Source organism: Stigmatopora nigra, chromosome 22, assembly GCF_051989575.1.
Source record: "Stigmatopora nigra isolate UIUO_SnigA chromosome 22, RoL_Snig_1.1, whole genome shotgun sequence".
Taxonomy (NCBI): domain Eukaryota; kingdom Metazoa; phylum Chordata; class Actinopteri; order Syngnathiformes; family Syngnathidae; genus Stigmatopora; species Stigmatopora nigra.
Genome location: NC_135529.1, coordinates 837,725 through 865,411, shown reverse-complemented (window position 1 = coordinate 865,411; position 27,687 = coordinate 837,725). Strand labels below are relative to the sequence as shown.

The following is a 27,687-nucleotide window of genomic DNA, read 5'->3' as shown; positions in this document are numbered from 1 at the left end:
AGACACTCAAATGATTACATAGAAAAGTGTAGTCACTTGGTTGGCGCAGAGGTTAGTTCACAGGACTCCCGCCTGGGAGACCTGGGTTCGAATCCCGGTCGAGACACTTTTTCACTTAGTTATTTCTGTGGACTTCTTGGAAAGACACTCAAATGATTACATAGAAAAGTGTAGTCACTTGGTTGGCGCAGAGGTTAGTTCACAGGACTCCCGTCCGGGAGACCTGGGTTCGCTTCCCGCTGTCGCCCTTTGGTTGATCACTACACCATGTAGGTCAGTAAATGGAATAAGAAGAAAACGAAAGAAAAATCTTTTTAATTTATATTAAACACTTAGTCATACTTTTCAGCAAAAGGTTATATTCCGAACTGCCTTCGGCAGTTCGGAAGACAGTTGAAGGACCTGTATGTGCGAAAGGCGTTCTCGGGTCGGCCTTCGGCCGACCCTCGACCGCTTGCTTGGTCAGTGAACCGCCGACACCGGGAAGCGAACTCACGTTCTCTCGGTGCAAAGGCGAGTGTGCAACCCACTACACCAACTCGTGCCCCACTTATACATGGGTGTTGAAACGTTTTATCCAAGGAAATGGGGTGAAACACTTAGTCATTTTTTTCACAAAATGCTTCAGCCACTACTGAAGACTTATACACTTAAACACTTAGGCATTAGAACATATTCTTTTAACTGAATAATATTGGGAAAATCTTTGCCTGCACTTGGATTTGAACCCTGGACTCCATTGGTGGAAGACTGATGACTTATCCACTGGGCCACCACCCTGTGAGAGAAAGCAGTAGTACTTGTAGTTTTATCTCATTCATTTGCCTGAATAATATTGGGAAAATCTTTGCAAGCACTAGGATTTGAACCCAAGACCAAAGAGGTGGTAAACTGATGACTTATCCACTAGGCCATCACACTCCAAGAGTAATCACTAGTATTTGTTGTTTTGACTCTTTTCACTCCCAAATCATACTTAGTACTTTATGGTATTATGCTTTTTTGCTTTAAAAATGACATAGTATAGTAAGACTTTTGTCTTTTTAAAACAACATAGTATAGTAAGGCTTTTTTTCTTAAAAAAACGACATAGTATAGTAAGGCTTTTTTTCTTAAAAAACGACTTAGTATAGTAAGGCTTTTTTTCACAAAAAATGACATAGTATAGTAAGGCTTTTTTTCACAAAAAATGACATAGTATAGTAAGGCTTTTTTTTCTTAAACGACATAGTATAGTAAGGCTTTTTTTCTTTAAAAAAAACGACATAGTATAGTACGGCTTTTTCTCCTTAAAAAACGACATAGTATAGTAAGGCTTTTCTTCTTAAAAAACGACATAGTATAGTATGGCTTTTTTTTCTTAAAAAACGACATAGTATAATATGGCTTTTTTTCTTAAAAGACGACATAGTATAGTAAGGCTTTTTTCTTAAAAAACGACATAGTATAGTAAGGCTTTTTTTCTTAAAAAACGACATAGTATAGTAAGGCTTTTTTCTTAAATACGACATAGTATAGTAAGGCTTTTTTGCTTTAAAAATGACATAGTATAGTAAGACTTTTGTCTTTTTAAAACGACATAGTATAGTTAGGCTTTTTGCTTAAAAAATGACATACTATAGTAAGGCTTTTTTTTTCTTAAAAAACGACATAGTATAGTAAGGCTTTTTGCTTAAAAAACGACATAGTATAGTAAGGCTTTTTTCTTAAATACGACATAGTATAGTAAGGCTTTTTTCTTAAATACGACAGTATAGTAAGGCTTTTTTGCTTTAAAAATGACATAGTACAGTAAGACTTTTGTCTTTTTAAAACGACATAGTATAGTTAGGCTTTTTGCTTAAATAATGACATACTATAGTAAGGCTTTTTTTTTCTTAAAAAACGACATAGTATAGTAAGGCTTTTTTTCTTAAAAAACGACATAGTATAGTAAGGCTTTTTTTCTTAAAAAACGACATAGTACAGTAAGGCTTAATGCCTGTGAAATTCACGGCCCGCCACTGGATGTAATACAGTAAATGCTAAACTGCACTTCTCCATAAGTATCTTTTTAGTTAGATTGTTATTTGGCGTAAAAACAAAGGGCAGAGATTTGAACGTTTCTTTGTAAAAGAGGAGAGGACACGTTGGCTAATTAAAGAGTTAAGGCTAGAAGCTACATAGATGATAAAAAATAAAAATAAAACATTGCGGGAGGTGTACCTTTGTTTTAATTCCCTGCACGCTTTACCTGAGGAATGATTTGCCGGCAAGCCAGTTAACACCGGCCTACAGAGGAGGGTGTATAAAAGAAAAGTGCAAACAATTTCAAGAGGCAATGAAAAGGTCTTGTTTAAAGGTAGAGCTCTATGTATGAAAAATGAAGAAAATCACAACAAAATGGTTACCACTTCAAAAAAAAAAAATATCTATACACATTGCATGTTTTTTTTCTTTTTTTAAAGTGACGGAGCCAGTTAGAATTCTAAACAGTAGTCAGATTTTAGCAGCAAATTTTCTCTTCTTAATAAATATAGAATATAAATGTCTGTCGTGCCACATTGAGGCCAAACCTTGAATAAGGGTGGAGGGTTGGGGGGTGGGGGGGGGGGTTTTGGGGGGATGGGAGTCACACTTTTGGACAAGCAACCCAAGTGGTTTGTACTGCTGATGAGGATGATGAAGAAAAGGATTCTCCACCGCAATCCAGCAGTGAGACTGTACAAATCATGAGATTCTTTCCAAAATAGCCTACAAAAAATTCAGTCCAAAGAATCTAAAACAGCATGCTTTGTCTTCGGCTCTTCCCGTTACCTGTTAAAAAAAAAAACAATAAAAGAAATTAAAACTAAATGTCAAATAAATCTAAGAATAAAAACTCTAACTATTTAAAATGAAAATATTTATCTTCATTTATAGTTAAAATACTCAACTAAGAAAAAAAACCTACACTAAAACAAATAATTCAAACTAAAATGGCAAAATAAATCCAGTAAATTTTAAAACCTAACCCTTGAACTGTGATTGGTTCAATATGCATCTTTTATTGTCATATTCAGGTACTCTAGGTGGGTAAGTTTAGGCTTACCAAACATTTCAACATGAAATTGTTTCTTTTTGGATAAACATTAGCTGTTTGTATAAGGAATTTATGCCCCCTTGTGGATACATCTCCAAGACTTGGCTGCTGAAATGTCTTAAAATATTCTCAACAATATCATGGCTTGATGAACCAATCAAATAGATTTGGGCAATACCTGACTCTGGGTATGAAGAGTTCCTGAAACCGGGGTCTCTTTGCAGCTGGACCTCCTTCAACGTGAATATGGAGATGTCTAACAGAGAATGGGATAGGTCAGAGTTAGCGTGTGTGTATGGGTGAGGAAAATGATTACTATATATTTGACAAAATCTTAAAATAATTCAGGATTGTTTTGTTGCAGGTAGCCCTCAACTCATTCCATGCCATTGACAGACATAATATTATACTAGACATTAAATCCATTTCCCCTGGGACCGCTCTTATTACTGCCATTGACGGCAATCACTGCCAACCTTCCCAGGAGAAATAAATTGCACGTGTATCACTGTCAATAGCAACCAATAAGTTGATGCTTCTTAAAAACACGTCAAAAATCAGACATTTTCCAGCCAATTCTGATCTTCTCTTTAGCTAATGAAAGTGGAAGGATTTCCAGTTGGTTCATTTTTTTCTGAAAGCGGCCCTCAAAAGGAAAAAAAAAATTGGACACCCATTTTGTAAGGCTTCCTGCCAAGTCTACTTGGCTAGGTTGCCATCTTCTTACTCACTCTCTGGCAGTGTGCGCACGCGAGGCCCCAGGCTCCCAAAGTACGGCTGCCCCGTGGCTTCATCTGCAGACAGTCTCTTTCTAGACTCGTACTGTTACGCCCAGCCACACCACAAAAAAAAACAACAACAAAAAAAAAATCGGGTCAAGCGGCATTTCACGGCACATGAGATTTCTGGGCGATGACGGCGAGAGAGAGCCTCACTTTGAGGAAGGACATCAGCAGGTCGACGCCATCCGGGTCCAGTCTGCGGATAAGGGAGAAAAGAGAAAACGCCGAGGAAAGGCAAAGTGAGTCATAGATGCTGGTTGGCTGGCCTCAGGAAGGAAACACAGTCAACTGTTCCACAGGATTTCCTTACGGGAAGTAGGGCGCACACACATTCATCTACAGTAAACACCACTCATACGGCCTTGACCCTTAAGTAGCCTCTTCTTCTACCTCTTGTAGCCTAATTTACCCAAGAGAGCAATTTGTTTCTTGCTTTTGTCGAGTGTAGTCCTCACTACACTAACGAGGCCAAACTTTTTTTTCCCAAAACATAGTTGATCAAAGTCGGTATAAGTGGTTTGAATTTACAATCTGGAACTAAAGCAGCATTAATACATCTGCTGAATGGTAAAAAATGAAAGCTGACCTGGGTGCATGGTTGATGAGCGCCTGGGTTTTGTACTTTGGGAATTTGTGGGACTTGAACTCCTCCATAGAAGAGATCCCAGGCCAGTTGTCCTCGGTGGGGGTGCCTGAAAGAAGAGACACAGATTATATTTTCTGAATTTATTGAGCTATTGGTGTCCTTAAAAGTGCTTGGAAAAAATATTTATATTACTCTCTATACATGGAACTCATAAGTTTGGAGTAGACTTGATAAAAAATTAAAATATTCATTCATTATAAGAGCCACGTATCCTCGGAAGTGGTGCTGGAGTCTATCCCAGCCAATTATAGGCAGCAGTGTATAATTAATACATTTAAATATCAATATTAAATGTATATTTTTATTTGTTAAATTAACCCAAAATAATAATTTCAAATGTGATGGAATTGTTTATGTACATTTATTCATATGGAATTAAATGCACAGTGATTTGGTTGAAATAATTAGTTTAATAATACAATTTACAAAAGCATAAGTGCATTAAACATTAAGGAATTAAATACTTTTTTGCATTTTTTTAAATGGGCTTAATCAAAACATTTTTTTAATTAAAAAAGTTTTTAAAAATGCAAGAATTCATTATTTGTGCACATTTAACAGTATTATATTTGAAGATATTGAGGAATGTATCATAATGAGAAAATGAACAAACATAATACACCCCTGTATCATCTTAAATATGGATATACTGACAACAAAATACTACACTTAATAAAAAGTTGAATCTGAACTGCTGACTTTTCATAATTCAACTGATTTAAAGAAATGAAATTAAAAAAAATGTCATCATAAACGTGCTATTTTACCAAAATCCAGCAAAATGTGCTACTACTGAAGAGACCTGCCACTAGGGGGCAATGAGTACTCACCCAGAAGCCTGAAGATGAGGTGCAACTCGTCGTCCACCGTAGATCCGGGAAACAGGGGCCTGCCTGCGGCCATCTCATAGAAGATGCAGCCCACGCCCCTGTCAGGAACCCACGGTGTAGGTGGCATGAGCACAAAGATTAAAAGTTATTTTTTTCACAGTCTGTGCCCTTCCAAAGTAGGACAAAGTCATTCAAATAAAGAAGGTGGCAAATTGTAACAGAAAATAGATGACTCTGGCTAATTATACCCTGCCTTTGACTATATGCAAGGTCCTCCAATGAAATAGAACATCACAATTCGGACAAGAAAACATTATCGACTCATCAAATTGATCCACTCACCACATGTCAATCTGTGTGGAGTACTCAGAAGAACCCAGCAAGACATCAGGGGGTCGGTACCACAAAGTGACCACCTCATTAGAGTATGTTTTAGTCGGCACAGACTTGGCTCTGGCGAGACCTGCAGGAAAAATTCCCCCCAAAAATTAAAAAATCAGACAAATCTTTTTTCACAGCACAGGCGAAACTGTCAAATTTTACCAAAGTCAGCCAGTTTGAGTTCCCCCCTGTCGTTGATGAGTAAATTTTGGGGTTTCAGATCTCGGTGGAGAACTTTCCGCCGGTGACAGTACGCTAAACCGCGCAGGATTTGGAAGAGAAATATCTGAAGAGAAGAAAAAAAAAAACTTGAGGATGAGCGCAAAGAAAGATTTGCATGAAGAACACACAAAAAACACATTTGTTTTAGCAGATTCACATGCACATTTGGTAACAATCAATTCAAGTATCGAATGAGTAGCTGGGATTGGCTTCTGCACCCCTATGACGTTTGTAAGGATAAGCAGTACAGAATATAGTATATTTTTTTAACAGTGTAGCCTATCTATTCGAGCCAACTATGGGCACGAAGAAGGGGACACCCTCAATTGTTTGCCAGCCAATCGCAGTGTTTTATATACCATATTTACTCGCATATAAGCCGTACCATTAAAATGCCTTAAAAATCATTGCATTTTACAATTTCTCGTATATAAGCCGCCCCCAGATTCACAAATTTTCACCTCCATATTTATGGTTTCAATAGGAAGTACAAATGTGTTACTTTGAAGGGAAAATCTTAAGAAAAATCATTGCATGTGGGATTTCTAAGATACTGTAAGAATCAAAAGCACATTATTAGGGTCAATATTGAAAGGAATTAATCCATCCAGTCATGGTTGTTTTCTTACTGCAAAACAGAAAATAACCAACAAATAGTCAATGTTAATTTACCTACATCTACTGGTGAAAAAGAGCAAGGCAAGTCTTGTGCACATATAAGCCGTACCCTTGATTCAGTCATCTATTTTTTGTTACAAATACGGTATATATGCGAGAAATATATTAATTAAGCAGGGGTATCCCACAATTATAACAACAACAACACTCAGAAACGCATTTTCAAGTGCTAATTTTAAACAAATAACCCCCATTTTTATGGTTTTAATAGAAAGTACAAATGAGAAACTCATCGCACAAGAATCAAAAGCAACACTCAAACAACTTATTTTAAAATGAATGATTATTTTTTTTTATCCCATCAGCATTTATCTTTTACTTATGCCAATCTTATTTTCTCAGGGAATTGACCATCAATATTGTGAATTTTACTGTTTGGCAGGCTAGCAATAAACTCGCCAGGGGACTGACTGTATGTACTGAATACATGGACAAACAGAGACATCTCGCTGCCGCCCACCAGCAGGGGTCTCTCATATACAGTGCTCATCTTCAATAGTTGACAAGCCACCTGCAGGTGCTCGCTCACCTTGACATTTTGCATGCTCAGGATGTTCCCACAATCATCCATGTACTGTTTAAGGTCTTTGTCCTACACCACAGGGGGAAAAATGTCAGTGTAGGCAAGGAATGAATAATATTTGTATCCCTGTTGGCCAAGTTTGTGTGTTTTTGTCAGCGAAGCACTCACCAGATACTCAAAGACCAGCGTCAGGGACTTTTCAGTATGCACGATATCGTGGAGCGTCACAATGTTGGCGTGCTTTAAGTCCTTTAGTAGCGATACTGCCAGAAAAAAAAACAACAGCCGTCAGCAATAATGTGATAATCTACCCCAAAAAAGAGGAAACAAGACAATGGAGATGATTGCATTTTTTTTAGATAAGAAAAATACTTTTGCAAAGGGTAGACATCAATATGAGAGTCAAATTTGTATTTATTATTAATATATCTTGTTTGATCACCTTAAAACGCATGCAAAGAAATAAGGTGATATGAAGGTGATGAAAAGTGACATACCCTCCCGAATAGCTGTGCATGGCGCCCCCTCTTCATGCTCCAACCTGATCTCCTTCAGAGCCACCAAGTTGTCGGTTAGCTTGCTTCTCCCCTTGAAGACTGTAGCATAGGTGCCCTACAGCAGAAAAATGAAGGGTTGTGTTAAAAAATTAAAATAAAAAAATTAAAAGACACTTAAATCTGTTTTTTATTTCTCTGACCATGGACAGCCTATGATTCCATTTTTTTTGGTCTCGAAAAAATGCCACTTATACTTCCATGCCACTTAAACTTCCATGCCACATATATACATACATACTCTTTATTGTGGATTCTTTGGCTGGTGTGATTTATACTCGGCTGGAAATTATAGCCCAAAAAAAAGCTTAGGACAGTCCTCCTTTTCTCAGTGGAGACAAAATTATGTCAAATATGAATGGAATTACTTACAAGTTATAACTTTTTTATTTTAATTTCATTCTTTTTTTTATCCGAAATACTATTTTTGTATGTAGAAGGAAACAACATCAGACTACAAGTCTCATCCTCTTTGGCTAGTATTGTCTTAACCATTTATGATTGAGGAACAAAGTACAAATATCTCAAGTTTGGACTTCAAGAGAAAACTTTGGCATACCTCTCCCAGTTTGTCTAATTTCACGTAGGTCTCCAGTTTTCCAAATCCAATCTCCGACTGTAGGAACGAAAGAACAAGAGATGAAGACACATGGCCGTGCGAGAACGACGTCCTTATTAGCGACAAGCAAACGGACACCACAATGACTCCTTTTGACGGCTTGGCATTGGCCCCGGGGAAGTCACATAACCGCCACCGACATTGTAGCTAATCGCTTGTGACAAATGGCTGTTGGCTCTCAGAATTGGAAATAACGCTTAATTAAAGAAAATGCAGTCAGGCATATCAAAGTCAAAACTAAAATGTTATTCTATGGGTCTTGGATTTGGCTTAGAACAACGCCCACCCGCCCGGCTTTAGCAAAGTACTCCCTAAGATGTTTTTGTTAGTCGCCTACTAATCAGTTTAAAAGGAACTACAATTACAGACTTTGATGTTCATCATCCACGGTTAATAGTGGTTAATAATCATTGAATTACTTTTCTGCAGTATACAATAATCCCCTCCTCCATCATTAACAGTCCAGACAAATCCTAAATCTACAATAGAGAAGGTCCCTACATAGTCATGGTTTAGGAACTGGTGGCAGATTTTAAAATAAATGAATTAAAATAAATAAAAAAACTTTATACATAGTGGGGCAAAGAAAAATGGATAATATTGTTGATCAATTCAAAAATTAATGTATATTGATGGCTCTAGTTGTTTTAAACATTGTAATTTCTATTCTTTTATTAAAAAAACATTATTCAGTGGATTTTATCTGATTCTATTCATTCCTTTTAAATGCTTTATTGACTATTTCCTATCAAAATGTATGTAAAAATATAAGTGTATATTAAATTATGAATTATCTATTGATTTCTGTTTCTTGAACAGTAAAAAAAAAAAAGACGCAGTGAACAAGGTAACAATATTGAAAAACTGGGGTCAACTAAAATACTTCCTGCTTTCATTCTTCTTTTATTGTCAGATTTATTCAATGTCAGTGTTGACGTCCCGCGACTCCTATTAAATAGTGACAGACTGGAAAATTACAATCCAATTAATAGAAAGATAAATAAGAATGTAATATTATAGCATTTAGGTAGCCGAAATGTATTACACTAAGTTGTTGTATATTTTTTATTTATGTGGTCTTTTTATGTTCTTGTTTGGAACCCCCGACACCCCCGCTTACCAGTGATGCCCTACGGGACCGCCGACTAAGCGGCTGATCAAAGGGTGGGCTGCTAAACTGCAACTTCTCCAAATAGCCGTCAGGTATCCGGATATCGGCTGGCAGGGACAGACGCTTATTCAGGTCCTGCACGTGGAGACAGAGCACATAATGCCATAGAGTCAGTTAAGAGAATAAACAAAACAAAACAAAAAAACAGTAAGTAACAGAGCAAACATACTGAAGAAATAATGACTGACAGTTTAAGCAAATACAGAGAAATTCAGTACACGGAAAGTTGCAGGTATAAAAACATGGATGTTGAGGAGTTCTGGGTAAAAAAAACTGTAGGAACAACAGAGAATAAAAAGCATTATTCTTTCCTATTTGTTACATAAGTGCATACACTCTCCAAACATTTCCCATCATGCATTTCCTTTCTTTGTTAGATTATTGTTAATCCGGCCTCTTGGTAGCGGCTTTAATGCAACTTCTGAGCCCTTTCTGAGTAGTGATAAAATTATAATAAAGCTGAAAAAGAATTACTTACAATGTATTATAATATTTTTTTTAAATTTAGAAATGCATCAGCTGGTCAATTTATTTTGTCTTCTGAGGTAAAAAATGTGAGTTACATGACCAGGATTTTGATCTTCTGAAACTGATGATAAAATCTCATTTATTCTAATTACAATGAATGTCTTGGATCGCATGCTATTAAACGCAATTTAAAAAGATAGGATGTATGCCACTTGGGGAAGAAAAAAAGCGCAAATGATTCTCATTGCAACGACAAAGCAGTTCCTCCTCTCTTCTGGGCGATGAGAGGTCACCAAGGCCAAGTAATGACATCCCTCACGTGACCTTTGCATCCCCCCTGCTGCTGACCAATCAAGCTGCCCTAATCTGTTACAACCCAGAAGCCCATCTGGCCCGTATTACGATAATCCATGTGATGTAATTCCAAGCAGCAATGGCTTCCACTCATCAACAGCAGGACACCTGATGATAGGAAGTGGGATTTCCTCAACTTGATACTTGTTGTCAAACATTCACAGGACGTTTATAACTAGGGTCATACTTCTTAGTAATGGCTCTTCTTTAGAACATTTTATGGAAAATTCAGAGTAACACTTCTAAACTGCACTAAATGACCATATTTTCCGGACTGTAAATCGCACTTTTTTTGCTGCAATTAATTATACACAGGTGTGATGTATATATCTTTTTTTTCACCCTAATCTATTTTTTTATGCTGTTAATATGTTACACTAACAAGTGCTTATTTTGACATTATTTTAATGTATAAAATTGTACAACTGAGCATAAGTGGTACAGAAAATGAATTAATGTTATATAATTTATACTCCAGCGCAACATATATATTTTCTTCTCTTTCATTGGGCATTCTTTGGCTAGTACGACTTATACTCTAAGTCTTATTGGTGCAATTTATAGTCCTGAAAAATATGGTAATTTAGTGCAGTTAAGAAGTGTTATTCTGAACCTTCCAAATAGTTAGGTATCATAAAATCTTTGTTAACTGTAAGAATTGGATATGATGATTTTCTTTTTAATAATCAAACATCATAAATACTTCAGCGAGTACTTACGAAAATTTATTCTGATTAAACTACTTAAGTTATTGCCTGAATTTCACCACATGAGACCATTATTAAATTTAAATTTTAATGTTGATATCAACATTTTAATTAAAAACAAAAGTCCAAATAAATAAACTTTTTTTTTAACAGTAAAAGAAATGACATGATAGGTCACTGACAAACATGCAGAGTACCTCTCTGACATATGCCAGTTGCACATTCCTTAATCCAATAAGAAGCCATTAAAATTAATTGAATTGGCTTTGTGAGTAAACAAACCCAGCAAGTGAATACACATTCAAATCCTCATCAAAAGTCCCCAGTTCAACATAGAATCAATATTCTTTCTGGGCTTTTAATGCTTTTTTATCTCTTAAGAAATCATCAACATTCTAAGGATTCTACTGCTGCAAAAAGTGCAGTCTGTCCTATAAAACAATAACCACATTTAAGCAAAGTAAGCACTAGAACAGCATCACAATCTGCCACCAATGACTGTGTGGGTGTGTGAAAAGGGTAAGGGGTGGCACAGGGAAACTGATTATATTTATTTTAAACAGACATGAAAAACATGCTGTGCATCCAAGTAGGTGGACTATGTGTGTCGGTTTGACCTTGCGTAGGCCACTAAGCAGCTTTTGCGCCTACACTTTAGTTACAACGCACAACATTAATGCACCTTCTATTACATAACGCCATACTAATACATCGGTAATACGACTCGCACATTTACTTGGGTCTGTCGTTGAGGTCATAACTCACTATATATATGCATTTGACTTTTTAGAGTTAACCAACTGGAAGATACGGGTTCACCGCCCAATGTTATAGCAGTGTCACTCTGTCCAGCTAATTTATTATAATAACTTTTGCACAAGTTTTAGTACAAGAGTGAATATATTCTACCATGTGTTAGGAAAGTGTGGTTAAGTCAATGTTGGAAAATGAAGTTTTAAAAGAGAAGGGACAGTTGCTGACCTCTGCAGAGATGCGTCGGTTGCCGCGGTTTCTCAAGCAGACACCTGAGGGTGATTGCACCTCATCTGAAGATGTGCCAGATGCTTGGTCGCTCTCTCCATCAGAACCCATTTTCAGGTTCTCGTGCACAATATCTGCAAGGAGGAAAGATCAGGAGGAGAAATTAAGGTGGGATGGAAGACGGAGTCTGCTATGTAGGTTGCACTTGCTTGTAATTGTTGGATTGGTTCAAAGTAGTGCAAATATTACAGAAGGTAGTAACAGCAACACAACTGAGATAACATATCTGAGGTGACTATGTGTAATAATTTGTTGTTATTCTGCGTTCCATATGAGTATTTCACCCTGCTATTTGACATGGGGTGAATCCAAAACTCCACTAAGTTTAACTGTAGTGAAAAACAAGTCTGTCTTAAATATTGCATGCAATATAAATGCTGTTTATCAGAAAAAGCAAATGCATAACTCTTGTTAAGTATTTTCGTTTCCAAAAAGTGACAAATATCGTCATCTTTAATTTCATCAAAATATCAAAATGTGACTTTGGGGTACATCGCCCACCAATATTTAAATGAATTATTTATTATTTAAAAACAATGAATATTAATATATAATACATGTAATATATAAGTTGTTTATGCAAAAATATTTGTATTTTTTGGAGGTGGGGGGGTATTTTTTGCAGGTGAGAAAAATATTTTTTCACCCATTTATAGATCTATAAATCTGTACCAATGTTTACACTTTAAAACTACAACTGTTAAAGCATGCAGAAGAGGTCAAACTTAAAAACTACTGTATTCAAAGGTGCTTTTTTTAAGACATAAAATAAATCCATTTACTACAAAAGATGCTTTGGTGTGGTGTCATTCTCACCGAGGCGACTACCGTTGCGAGGCATTGTCATGAGTGAGCCCAGGCCTCCACCGATGACGCTCTGGGGCCGCCGCAGTGGCGGCTTCTTAAAGGAGCCCGTGTATTGGTGCAGAAAGGAGTGGACACTGCGGGCTGACGGAGGGCGACCATTTTTCATGACTGGCTCTGCTAGCACAAAAGAAACATAAAAAGAAATGGATGGAGATGCCAAAGAATGCCTTGGGTTGCATTAAACCTCCAAACTGTTACTTTTTCCCATATAGTCCGTTGCATTGATGCAACTTTGTGTTTGAGTAATACTACTGAGCAAGAGTTTTCCTCATCACTGTGTTATAACCAGTGGCAAAGAGAGAAGCACACATTAAGAAAAGCAACACAGCTATATGTTGATTGGAAAAAGGCAATTGTTCTGCAATAGCTTGAAAATGGACTGAGTTTTTGCCAAAATAGCATTGCCACATGTCACATATTTAGATTTAAAATCATATTGATCCCAAAGGTAGGCACTGCCCTTTATTGGTTAGTGACAATTCCAATTGTGATTGCCTTTTTCCTTAATTTTGTAATTTTAGATTAGATTATATATAACTTTATTTCATCCCGAATTTGGGAAATTTCTTGGTTGCAGTAGCAAGACAAACAAGACACAGACAATGTAGACCTAGGTAAAAAAAAAGTGGTTCTATGGTATATAAACGTTTCTTATATAATTGATAGATCCAATCGGCGGTGTGGCGAATCTGCGCTAGTCGATCCGCAAAGTCTCGTGGTATTACTGTAGTACTATATTTCAATAGAAGTACGAGACCATGTGTGTATGTGCCTCAAGAGAATTGAATTGGGATTGCACTGCTCATTCTAGTGAGGAAGACTTCATCAACCAAGGTTCAGTATATTATATTTCTATATTTTGAAAGGAGGATTGTTAAAACACGGATCATCCCGTAGAAAACAAGCAACTTGTAAAATCAGCATTGAAAATATGGCCTTACCAAACAGTATAAAATATAAACTTCTTGATCCCCCTCTCCCTGCTGCCTTATCTCTCAGCAGCTGTTGTCACTGCTTGCCCAAGTTATGACTGTTACATAATCACATCAGGACCGGAGTGCTTTCCCCTGAATCACACAGTTGAGATCACATCTCAACCAGCTACTCCATTCTACCGCCTCTTGAGCCTACTTTCTGGCGCACAGGCTGCACACATCCCATCGCACATAATCCTGAAGTGAATCACTACACAAAAGTAATTTGCAACATCCAGAGACAAAGAGAGCAGAGGGACAAGGACAAAAGACAAGTCAGGAAACCTGATAGAAGGCCTGGGAGCCGTTTGCTTAACTGTGTAGGCAACGGAGTAGTACTGAAAGAGAAGAAAGACTGAAAGTTGCTATGGGGATCTCATGGAGAATTTGTGAATTCCTCAAAAACTCGAGCACCATGGCAACAAGGCAATGGAACACTCCCTGCTGGGCTACCTGTCGCTGTTGGGAATATCTCATCTGATCTCATTTTCTGTACCCCTTTATCCTCATTAGGGTTTACCATGCATGTTTTTGGATTACCCGGAGGAAACCCAAACAGGCCCGGGGAGAACATGCAAACTCCACACAGATGGAGCCACCTGGATTTGAACCCAGGACCTCAGAGCTGTTGGGAATATATTGTTTTCCCATTGTTCTAACAAAGGAATCGTTTGCCTGGCCAAAATGTTCATAATTTTCCATTCAGATTTTTCTTTTTAAATAAGCAAAATAGGGCATTTAGAACATTGTACAGTTAAGTAAAGCAGCTATATTGCTGTCAAATTCACATATAGCCAACTTCATTCAAAATATTCAGTACCGACTTTCCGGGTCAGCGTTTGATAGAAATGTGAGATGTTGGGTTTGGTGACAAGACAAATCCAGTTCATTAATATTCGGCTCACTAATTCCCATTTCAAACACAGAGTTGGCAGACAGTGTTCCAGATCAGAATGATGTTCAACTAATACTCAGAGACACTCGCGTGTAACAATCACCAAAGCATACTTGATTAATAGAGATTTTTCTGTCACTTTTGCACACTTTCAGGATACATTACACACAGTTAAATAATTAGGGTATGGACTGGCGACCTGAAAAAAAAAAAAATTCAAGCACCATAAAAGTTTGAGTGCAAAAACGAGTGCATCTCAGATAATCTGGCCAAAGAGTTTTTAAGGAGTTTTTGGAAGAGTCCAATTTGGACACTCACCATGATCCTTCAAAGCATTTTCCTCAATGGTCATTTGTTCAGCCAGCTCGGAAAGCGACTCGTCGATAGTGTGGCTGCCTCGCAGTGTCTGTGAGAACCGCCGTTTTAAGCGCTTCATCTTTTCCATGGAGCTCTCGGGAAGAGGTGGCCTGCAGCATGACAGAAGACAAAGTGTACATGTCAAAGGAGATAAAAGGTAATAGTTGTACTCTGGGTATCTATCTATCTATTCACTGCAGGCCTTGACATATTACTTGACAAATAAACAGCTGTGTCCGGAATCATTTTTGTGCAGTAAAATATAGACTAAGTTGGACATTTTGTAGTTTTGCTCTTTGAACATACATTCACACATTCAATAATTTTTTAATCACTGTGTAAGTATAGCAACTGGACTTTTTAGTAAATTATCCCTCCCCCCCAAAACATGTGTGCATGCATGCACATACTTGCATTTCATATAGAAATATACCAAATAAAGCTCTATATACTAATTAGAATGTAGTGATTTGGTACGTCAATGCAAAAACAAACTGAGTCATATAAAGTGTGCTGGCTCCAGAGAGAAATAAACGTCATTCGCCTGCAGCCATGTTTCACAATCCCACATCCAGATAGAATATTTAATGCCTCAGTGATTGACTGGACAACAATGACTCTGGCCAAGCGGCACCGTAATGTTAATGATGACTCTGCTCATTGGGGCGCATTACTCAACATCCCGCCGTTAAGAAAACATGACGAGTCGGTGAGAGATTCTCTCAGGCTGAAGTTAAAAGGCTTTATCTAAACTGCCCGAGGAAAGGGTACGAAAATGAAGAGAGATGACCTGGAGACATTTGGCAGCCATTGCAAAGAGCCAGAATTCACTACCTTGACAGATCAGGACATGTATCGCTGATGAATAAAAAGATGGGATAACAACAGAGGTGCCCCCCTCACCAACACTGATGTATTGCATACAGCCTTAAATATGGCTGACACTAAAGATGTCGAATTTGAATCATTTGTCACAAAACTTTATCGCCAATAGTCGAAAAGATTCCAATCCAAGCCACTGTAAAGTGCAACTGGATTCAGCAGCAGCGTGTTTCTATGGTAACTTTGGAATGCATAGCATTCAGTTTTTTTTAATACTTGTTTTGCTCAAAAGTTACACACACATGGACACAGAATTAAAAAAAAAAGTGATTCAGTTGTAACATTTATCCAGAATGTTGTTTACAGATATCTCGCTTCTGCTTCGAGAGAGAGCGTCCATAAATTCGTGTGAGAGTTAGTTAACAGCTATAGGCCAATGGTGAAGAAGACAGAGACTAAGTATCGTGCATATGTTATTATGTTAGTTATGTCATTTTTGGAATTATGTTGTTGAATCTGACTGTGTGTTAAAATGCCAGTTCATTTTAAAAGTGAAGACACTGCTGTAATCAATCAATTTAGCTGAATGTCAAGGTGTAGAAATAGAAGTTTAACTATTAGCATTTTGAATTTCAGAACAATCTTTATGAGTTCCGGGACTATTCATCATCCCTTTGGCTATCGTATGTACTTTGCCTTCGAACATTTCATGCTTTCCAAACTAAGCACTAGAAGTCACGATCCCCAAATTCAAACTAGGATATATTTTACATTCCTAAAGTCGTCGTTGTGTTTTCTGTCTGACAAACGTTCAAATTACTGTGGGGAGAAAAGCGAAAGGGAATGTCAACTGGCATGTCATAACAGCTGCACATCGGTCAGTTGCACCCGGCGACAATAGCAAAAAGCACAAGCATGCAGTCTGTCACATCAACATGACATAACAAAGATTTTTGCACACACATTTAGTTAATTGTTGTGGCTCTTATAATATTAAGAATGGAATACTTGACTCTGTTTCCAAAATTATCCAGCCAGAATGCTCATTTACTGCTGTGGGCATTTCCACTCTTTAATTGGAATACTACTCTTTGTGTTTCATCTCTTTGAATCTGTTTAGATTGAGTGCAAGAAAAAATATTGAGTGCTGAACATTGATTCGGAGAGAAAAATGCCAAAACATTGCAAGTCAGACAAGTTCAGGCATGTCACACTTAAGTAGTGTATGCACGGTTTATATATGTCAGTCAAAAGTTTGTGCAGAAAACTAGGTCAAAGAAAATTTTAGAGGAAATTGACCAGAAATCGGACCAGAAGTAAAATTAAACATCACAGTGTCAACAGGCCTAAAATTGATAACATGCCGGCAATTCAAAATTTGTGATTGATTTGTAGTATTTGATGGGATTACCATGAATCACTTTAATGTGAAGCTTATTCTTTCTCTTTTGAATCATACAGTATGGTTGCTTAAAATTTAATGAGACATTTAAATCTCATTAGTTACCAAACAGAATCAAAGCACTAGGCTGCTGTCCCGTGTTCCATGCCGTGGATTGGGGGCTTTGGACATGATGCCTGATCCCTGCTAAGTAGGCTGGTCCAAGATCTGAGCCCCAAAGCCACTGGGACTGGGCCAGAGGTGGCAATAGGGGGAACCAGCGAGGTGGAGGGGTCTAAGCGTCGGAGGATTGGGGATTTGTTGCCATAGCAACTTGGGTTTTTTTCACATTTCTAAAGTGCAGACATTCAATGAGGCTGTGTGCATAATGATGTTCCATCTCCCATCTTGCACCCCCTTCACTTTGACGTATGCACTGTAACCCCTAAATCACAGGTGTGGTCAGCAATTCACAAATAGCAATGACAAATTGGTCATGAAACCAAGTTTCGTAGGCAGATTATCATCTCCTTGCATTCAACCACTTTATCACTGAGGCATGAAGGGGAAGGTCAGGAATCCCACAATTAGGACCCAACCTCGGGCATCAATGGGCATACAAAGCAAAATAGTTCATCTGCAGCCCACGTTTTCAGGCCACAGGGTACTGTCTGGGCCACCAACAAAAATAGAAAAATGCAAGGTCATAAACTCCTCTTGACCCCATAGTGGGACTTTGTCAACCAGTTGTCGGGTGTCAAGCAAGGTCTACTACTAGAAGCACTGATGTGACATTAACAAACTCAACTGCTATACATAAATCCTTATAGTCAATAATTTTCTGAGACATTGCCTTTTGAAGCAAACTCTTGGGCCTCTATATTAATCAGACATGGTTTGAATTTTTTTACTTTAGACATTTTTTGATTTGAGTGAAAATGACTTGATTTTGTGTTGCTGTTTCATGCTGTGCTTTTCATGTCATTCGATATTTATCCTGAACAGCTCCCTCTGAGTAATCCGAGACAACTGCATGCATTATGTTGCATAGTTGTATAGTACAAATGGGTTTCACAATTGCAACATGACACACTGTTGTTACATTATGAGGTGGCTTAATTACCAACATAAAGCTTGTTGCTTGTTTAAAACAAAAAACAAAAATACACTGCTGGAGGCATATAGCATGATGGCTGACTGGCGCATGATTCATGGGTGAGATCAGCCTAGTCCCATTAAAGAGCATACTGTTCTCACTCGGACCAAGACAATGAGGACATGAGTGGAAGAGCTGGCTTTATCATGAGATTCTTAGTTTGTTACATAAAGAATGCATTGTATGATTGAACCATGTGGACTAGAAGAGGGGGGGGGGGGGGGTCTGTGATATGTGGTGACTGCCAATTCTGCTCTCCATTAAGAACGAATACATAAAGGATTTTACATGACCTTTAAATGCACAAGCCTAGCACGGATACCAGAAAAATAAAGATAGGTGAAGCAACAAAGTGTTTTTTTCTAACTGACAAATCCCTCCACTTCATTTTAATGTTGCATCACCTCTAACTCTAGAGCTCGTTTCAAGTACTGCAATTTCAATGCATGGGACTGAAGACCCAAACGGGGTCAGAACTGTTTCTTTGACAAAAAAGGATCTGAAAAAAGCATTGAGTCATTTGGGGGTGTCAGATGAGCCTAAAATGTAATACCAGTGCCTAAATTTGAGCTGAGAACCCCCCTGAAACGATGTATTTTTTTCCTTCCGACACTTGCAGATGGCCATGTAGCTTCCTCCATATTGACCTTTTCCACCAACAACCCTAACGCATTGCCCTATACAACACCTGTTTGGCTGGTAGACAGGTGCATGATGATACGCTTTAGAGGTGGCCAAAAGGGCGAGTAGATGTAAAGCCAAAAATGTTACACAGTTCCATAAATCTCCCAGGCAAGGAGACTGGACGGTTGGCCTGATTAACACCGCTGCTATGGTTACAACAGCTTGAGTGAAAGGTTCACTCTGATGTAAGCTCTCTCCTGTGACCTGGCCCTAGGACCTGATCAAATGGCTACTTTAATGGTAACAAACTTTGAGGAGGAATCAATGTGAGATAAAACATTTGTGAGTGGCAAAAAAAGTTTCAAAGTTTGGCAAAACTGTGCAAGATCTCACAGGTTTATGACAATGATCCAATCTTCCAATGGCAACCTAACAAGAGGTTAGAAAAGCGCTATGTAAAGTATCTTTTTCCCTTTTTGTTGGATTTTTTTAAGTTTAAAGAAAGGAAAAATAAACCGGTTGACTGGAATTATTACACCTTTTGTAGTATTTGTGTCAACCTACCACTCATATATGGCAATCAAGTAATAGAAGTAATGATGAGTGTGCATATAACAAACCTTAATCCACAGAATTGAACAATCTGTTCATTGTTTTGATAAAAATTGTGCTCAACCTGAATGGGGAGGTACTAAAACCCCATGACTCACTTGATCTTAAGCTCAAGCATTCTAGTAGTGACAAGAAGAATAGTCACATGCACACTTAAGAGTTGATGATAGACACAGTGTGAAAGGGGGAACGGAGAGTCTCAATGACCGAATGGGAGCTCATCTGTTAGTGACTCACTGAAAAAACATTGTGTGCAGCGTGTCCTCAGATTTCACTTCATTTCTCCCAAAATGATTTATTTACAATGAATAGTGTTTCGGCGAACGAGTGGTTAGAGCGTGGGCCTTGCAGTTCCTGGGTCGAGGGTTTGACCCCAGGTCGGTCTTTACTTTGTGGAGTTTGCGTGTTCTTCCTGGGCTTGCGTGGGTTTTATATGGGTACTCCGGTTTCCTCCCACGTCCCTAAAACATGCATAGTATGCTGTGTAGACACTCCAATTCGCCTCCAGGTATTGAATTGGATGCTTTTGATTCAATCAGTGGTTCTATTTGATTATTATTATGCTTTTATTTTGATCAAGAACAATATTATTATTACAAAAGAAAGTATAAGCAGTTTTTTTTGTATGAGCAAAGGATTATGGCAATTTCAATTTATTTCCTGATTTAGGCTTTTTGTATGTTCAGTTACATTTTATTACGGAAATTACTTAATGGAACGTATCTCTTATTATCCCAAAGCATCATTGTAAATTCCAAAGATGGTTATAAAACAGTGTTGGATAGTCGACAGGCATTAAATTCAGTTTTGTACTTGTGATATTGAGTATTTGTTTCCAGTGTATTACGTGTTGATCCTGTGTCTAGCACCGCAAAAGGAAGATTGTATTTACACACATGAAACATCGAGCCACAGAAGTCATCTAAAAACCTGTTTAACGATTTAGCGCTTATCTGTTATGCAAAGATTGCATAATGTCAGAGTAAAAAGTGACCACACAATCATGTTTGTTTATGAAGACTTAAGCTTGCTTACCAAACAGGAATAGCGTACCAACTGGTGTCTTCCAATTCCCTTCACGGGGGGTTTATAGCCTACCCCTAGTTATTCATCACAATACAAAATACCAGGCAGTGACCAGAGAAAGCAACATCTATCCATGTTTTTTCTCTCTTTTTAGAAGCATTTTTATATGGAACATAACTATGCTTAGAGTAATAGTGTTCAGAAGGAAACGTCTGAAGGACAACCCGGATGTATGTATATTTAGTTTTGCCAGGCCTAGGACATGAAGACTGGTGTGTGTTTTTGGTTATTTAACCAATGTCAATAAAGCATCGCAGCTTGGCTGTTGGTTCGACCGAGACTCCCATCTTTTGCTCGCATGTTACGGCTGCACGTAGGTTCGTCGTATGCGTTGATTGCCTTGGAAACTTTCAAGAGAGAACACTAACAGCTAGTTTGCCACCCTGGCCTTTTGGCCAAGTCGTGCTCCTGGAGTCCTGACCTGGATGAGGGGGACGGATCACGGACCTGTTCCAACTGTTTGCAAATTGACATCTCAGTCGATTAATGGCGCTTCTCTGTAAAGGCGGAAAATGAATTACAAACGTGACACTGGGGAGTTAATCACTCGGGCGTGGCCGCGTGGGCTCATCAGATCGGAGTTAACACAGCTGGGGAGCATCAGCATGGCCCAGCAACAACATTAGAGAGACACCCCCGACTCAATTATCCACCCCAACCACAGCTCCACTAGCAAACTCAGCAGGGCCTCGCTGCCTTTCAACACTGTTAAAAGGGAACAACAAGCCATGCGGCTATCCATTTAGGGGGCCACGCAGCAAGAAGGGGTTATCGCGCAATCGTTGCCATATCAAAGAGCTAACAAACGCAGCAGAGCGGCTTTTGTAGTCTCTGCGGTTACCCTGATGTTTATCTGTGAACGTTTATGTTAACAATCTCGGACAGCGTTATGCCCATAGTGACATCTCTAAACAGTGGCACCAAACAAAACTCAAAGAAATGCTGCTTTATTAACTTTAGAAGGTGCAACAATTTTACGGTTTCTGTATGCTTGCCAGTCTTCATCCATCTAACCATCAAACAGGATTTTGAGGCAAAGGTGGTCCAATTTTATAATTGTTTTTGCATTTTGCTGTATTATTGTGACACTTTTGGAGGCTGTATTTTTCCTGATCAGTTTAGTGGAGTTCCAAATGATACAATTGTAGAGCCCTTGGAATTCCATCCATAATAAAGCCTAGGTCAGCAGATTGTAGCAGAGTACACACTGTAATGGATGCTAGCCAATCGCACAGCATGTATACAACATTTCACACTCACAGTTCCACCTGCAGTGTGTTAACCAAAAGGTTAAAAGTGGTGAGCAATGATGAATGCAAAGTAAAAAGGCAAACACGTTCGATGCAGTCGAAATCGACAAGGGCACTACAGTCCCTTTGTTATGATGCACACTGAGTTTTGACCTCCTGGATGAATTGTTTTCCCACTATGCTCAATGCCATTTCAAACTTTTGTGGCATGAGAAACTCAATTTGCTTTAAAATCAAAGGGAAATTGATCAGATGATTGATAAAGGCTTACTTTTAGCCACAGGGTTTTGGTTTGAATTTTGTGTCCTAATTATCGTGATTCACAGTTGAGCTGCGGCAGCCTGATTGGGTCTTTCAGATGTGTAGATTTAGAGGTGTCATAAAATATTCTTCAGCGACTAACCGGTTGGGTGAGGCGTTAAGATATTTGCTCGCCCATCTCATTGGAAAGCAAACAGGCTGACAAGCACAACGTTCACCGCTTTCCTGTTTGACGACTACTATCTTCTTCTTTGTACTTTTCAGGAGCCTGGAAAACCGGTTTCATTATTCTGCCTCCCACACACTTACAGTTTTTGTTCTGGATCAAATTGAGGCCGACGTGGGTGGAATGATTAAGAGTAGCTTTGTCAAAATTTTATACGCTCACAAATGTATATTATTTGTCAGTCACACTAACTGTATATATTTGGCAGATTCTTTCGTTATTCAGCAGACTAAAAAAAACACTAGATTGTAATATTCAACAATGATAATAAACCTGTTGAGAATCTCTCAATTACCTCTGATGATAGCACTCAGTAGTAGAACAGAATAGAACATAGGGAACTACTGTTTGGCAGCCAGTATTTCAAATAAAGTACTACAATTATTCAATTTCAATTCTAATGGATGGCTTAAAAAACAAAATTCTAACATTAACTAAATCCATTTTTTAAAAACAACCTTAAAAACGTGAACCATGAAATGGCTAGTACTTGCCAGTACTACTCCTGACTTTTTGACTTCTGATCCTATCCCGATATTCTCAATATATGCTTCGCCAATACTAATTTAATATTCACCCAATGACCCCATATTTGTAGACCAGCGAAAATAATGTATTTCTGAATAGATAAAGCACTGAATAGAATAATGGTACTAATACACGAGTACTGAATTGGATCCAATCATGTGACCAAATCAGATATTCCAAAAAAAATTGTATCGGGCGCCATAACGATGTTGAGTCACTACCTAAGATTGCCACAAAATGGTTGAAAAATTCTTAATGAAGCTCCTAAATTCACTTAAAAATAGTCCCTTGGCATCAAGATATGGCATCTTAATACAAAAGCATCTCACATCTTACAAAAGTCTTTGACAGGGCAAATGGTAAAGTTGCGAAAAAGGCAAGTATGAACACTGTCCCCATTCTTAACAACGACCACCCAAACCTATCCAAAAACAGGCAAAGCACGCAATGAGTGTTCGAAGAGTGACGGGAAAAGGCGATAATAGTCCCTCAGCTGTTTTAGACACTCATCGAGTTGACAAGCCACATATGTGGTTATTAGCCTATGGCCCAATCAAGCCAGCTGGCCCAATCCAGACACTCCCAGATTCGGGAATCGGGGAGTGGAGGCGGACAAACCTGTCAAGCATTTGTCCGATGGGGGTAGGGGGCGTTTAGCCTCTCGGTGCTGGACCCGCTGGGTTATTGCGGACGGGGAAGAAAAAGGAAAGAGTTTGTATTCATGGCTATCTATAGACTGGCGTGTTGCCTGTGACATAGCAGCTGCTCCCTGGAGAGCACTGACACATTAACCTTCAGACAGAAGTCTTGGCCAGACGCTTCACAGTCAGAGTAAAACACCCCTTCTGGTGCTATTCACAAGAATGTGGGTTATTCTTGTTATCAGGGAAAGAGGTGTCCGCTACATACCATTACACAAAATGAGAAAAGTACGATTGAAAATTGTGGGATTTAGTGACAATGTCTAAAGTGTTATGTTCAGGGGAGACTGGATCATCTGCACAGGTGAACTTTAGATGAACTTTTGAATGCAAAACTATTTGGTGTTGGTGAACTGGCTGTTTGCGATAAGGGCGCATGGCAAAATTCACAGCAGGTGATTAACTCGTGTACATTTTCAAGGAATCCGCTTCCTTGCCTGTCTCTGAGTTTTCCTTTGTCTTTGTTCTAACCTTGTGATGACACTGTGTTACACTCTGAATTCACCATGGTGATGCTTCCAACTATCGTAGGAGTGTCCAATAGTTGGACTTTCAAAACTGAAGACGGCCAAATTAACGCTTTGGCTGCCACTAACACAAGTATGGAAACATTACTATTCAAAAGGCAGCCATCCTGAGAATCAAGGCTATCAAATTTCACCCCAATGGTTAATCGATATTTTTGAAGGTGGGAGTTTATATTGATAATTTGGGACGCGGGGAAATGTTTTTGTTGGTAGTTCCAGGAAAGTTAGATGGGATGATGGCATACTGGACCAAAATTCAATCTGCACCAGGACTCGGTGTTGGCGTGGCCACAGCTGTTTTGCAGCAGGTCGGGTTACACCGGTGCATCAATGTCCCCCAAGGTCTTTATCTGGGGGATGGCCCTACGTGGTGCCACCAGCACACGAAACAACTCAGTGGCTTGGAAGAGTAAAACAGCCGCACCTGCCATTCCAAACGCGAAGTGACATTTTGTAGTTTGATAAAACACCAGCACCATCACCATGATTATGATTAATTATTAGTGGTTTCAAACAATTGCTGTCGATGCAGGGCATCGCAAATCCTACTGCTTTAAAAAATACAGTCTTCCAATATTCACGGGTGGGAGTCAAGGACCAGCCAAAGAGGCAAATATTCAAACTCACCAATACATAAAATCTTCTTAAAACAACTCAAACGGCTTATTTTAATGTCTAGGCTGAAATCAGAAATACATTGGAGATTGAAAAAATAAATAAATAATGTAAAATACAGTGTAAAGTGAGACCTAACCTGTTGGGAGATATTATTTGGTCTATTTACAAGAAAGCTTATACAGATACCAATACTATCTCCTGCAATTTTAGAAGAAAAAGTTCCAATAAAACTACAGAATGACACAACTTGACATAAACCACTGCAGGTAGTAGTGTAAGAGTCATCTCAAGCATGTTTAGATACTTTAAGGCAGTGTTTCCCAAACATTGTGCCGTGAGCAATGGTCAGGTGTGCCGCGGGAAATTCCAAGAAGTCATACAATGTAAAATTCAGAGGAAAAAAAAAATATGAATATAGCAAGATTAAAATTGAACTATTGCCCGATTAAACTCAAAATAGGTTGAACATTATATTGTAGATGATACTATTCCAAAATACAAATTGTGAAAGTCATTTTGTTGCTTATTTTTTCCTCTAATATTAGATTAAAGAACTTTATTCATCCTGTAATCGGGAAATTTCACTGTCACAGTAGCAAGAGGGTGAGAATACAGACACAGGAAAAGACATTTTGGACATACATAAATAGGCAGTATGTTAATAAATAAATAAAAAGACGTGTTGCTGTAAAGTCGGTGTGAGCACAACATTTTTGGGGCGAAATATTTGGAGAAAAGTCCTAAAATTATGCGATTAAAGACTTGACATTTTTGCATCACTCAAAGTGGAAGTTGTTCAGGGTCAGCAGAATTAACTTTTGGTGACAATAGGACAGTGTCAAAAATTTGATTGTGGAATAATTTGGGAGGCATATGCTATTCCTGTAGATAAAACTTTGAGAATGACTTTTGTTGATATAGGGGACATCATTTTGAATGCAAAGATTTTCAGATGTTGGTGTGCCTTGTGATTTTTTCAATTGCAAAAGTGTGCCGCAACTCAAAAAAGGTTGGGAAACACTGCTTTAAGGTAAACAAGAATGACAACATTTGTCATTGCAAAATATCCCTAAATTGATGTGACATGCCAATAGGCAAGTAGATTTCCCAATTTTTCTTTGTTTCTTATCTGTATGCATTTCTTTTACATGTTGCCCACTACATTTTGATACTAAAATAGCACATAACTAAAATACCTTAGTGCAAAATACTTACATTTAAAGAATGTGTAGAAGAAAAGCATGGCTTTGGATGTTCAAATGTCACTAATTGTCCACTAATTGTTGCAATTGTTAAATTTGTAAAATGTAAAGGATCTCAACTTATACCATGTTTTTGACAATATTTGATTGATTGTAAAGATTTAAATGTGCAAAATGTGTGCATCTGAGATCATGCAGGGCATAATAATGATACCAACAGATGGCAATTGACCCATGTACCTACCTTGTACGGATATTTTCCTGATTTAAAATGTTGGGGATGCACAAAATCGTTACAAATGTGAATGTGAAGAGGGACAAAAAGCAGCATTCTATCCACAAATAGTGGAACAGTCAACGAACGCATTTTCCGCGTGGTTGCGAGTCGCCAACGGAGACTGCAGTTTTGATTTCGCTAGCGACATCTAAATCACACAAAATATAGATCTATAGATATATAGACAGATAGATCTATTTTATAAAACACACTCACCAGAAGCGATGAATGCTGCTCCGACGGGAGTCCCCCCCGACCTCGGAGCTTCTTCTGGAGCCGGATGCCGCCGTCTTTCCCTTCTAGCGTGGTGGATGAAAACGCCAACTTCTCTCGTTCTCTGCTGCTTTTTTTGCTTAGATCTTCTTTTTTCTTTTTTTTCTTTACATTGGACAGCCGATGGCGCCCGGTACGGTGCTGTTGGGGATTTCAAAAAACGCTTGTACGACGCGTTCCAGCCGTGTTTTTTTCTCCCAAGCGAGAACGACCATGATAGTAGTGACACACAGACGGGGAATCCGACCGACGACAAGAGCCGAATCCTCTTTACATGGCTATTTTGGGGGAGGAACAGCGCCGTTCCGTGGTCAAATGAGAAAAAAACAGGAAGAGGGTGTTTTTTATTTATCATTTAAGGATCAGTATAGTATAAATTATATATATATATATATATATATATATATATATATATATATATATATATATATATATATATATATATATATATATATATATATATATATATATATATATATATATATATATATATATATATATATATATATATATATATATATATATATATATATATATATATATATATATATATATATATATATATATATATATATATATATATATATATATATATATATATATATATATATATATATATATATATATATATATATATATATATATATATATATATATATATATATATATATATATATATATATATATATATATATATATATATATATATATATATATATATATATATATATATATATATATATATATATATATATATATATATATATATATATATATATATATATAGACAGACATAATGTATATATATATATAGACAGACATAATGTATATATAGGTGTATGTATATTTATACATTATATTGTAACCAAAAATATACATAAAAAGTTGTTTTGTCATCATTTGCTGTATGTATTTTTACTTCTAAGCAGGTATGACCATTCCCTCCCTTTTTCCATTAATATTCCTTTCCGTCAACTGTGAGCCAGCCCTCCCATATTCACATGCTCAGCCCT

The 27,687-nt window shown here is 37.8% G+C and overlaps 1 protein-coding gene across 2 annotated transcripts; it reads right to left on the bottom strand.

The window, feature by feature from the left end:
- Positions 1 to 2,195: 2,195 nt before the first annotated feature.
- LOC144215769 (cyclin-dependent kinase 17-like) lies at positions 2,196 to 26,956 on the bottom strand. 2 transcript variants are annotated; one of them, XM_077744903.1, is made up of 17 exons: positions 26,618 to 26,956; positions 15,092 to 15,240; positions 12,854 to 13,021; positions 11,978 to 12,111; positions 9,417 to 9,542; positions 8,237 to 8,293; positions 7,621 to 7,735; positions 7,292 to 7,386; positions 7,130 to 7,192; positions 5,863 to 5,986; positions 5,662 to 5,782; positions 5,320 to 5,417; positions 4,430 to 4,535; positions 3,997 to 4,039; positions 3,793 to 3,883; positions 3,240 to 3,317; positions 2,196 to 2,796 (listed from the first exon to the last, which is right to left on the bottom strand). In XM_077744903.1, exons 2-17 carry the CDS (start codon positions 15,216 to 15,218, stop codon positions 2,759 to 2,761), a joined length of 1,584 nt encoding a protein of 527 aa, XP_077601029.1. In that variant the 5' UTR covers positions 15,219 to 15,240; positions 26,618 to 26,956; the 3' UTR covers positions 2,196 to 2,758. The 2 variants fall into 2 exon arrangements, with proteins under 2 accessions (XP_077601029.1, XP_077601030.1); XM_077744904.1 differs by having other exon boundaries at positions 12,854 to 13,018; positions 26,618 to 26,955.
- Positions 26,957 to 27,687: the final 731 nt, after the last annotated feature.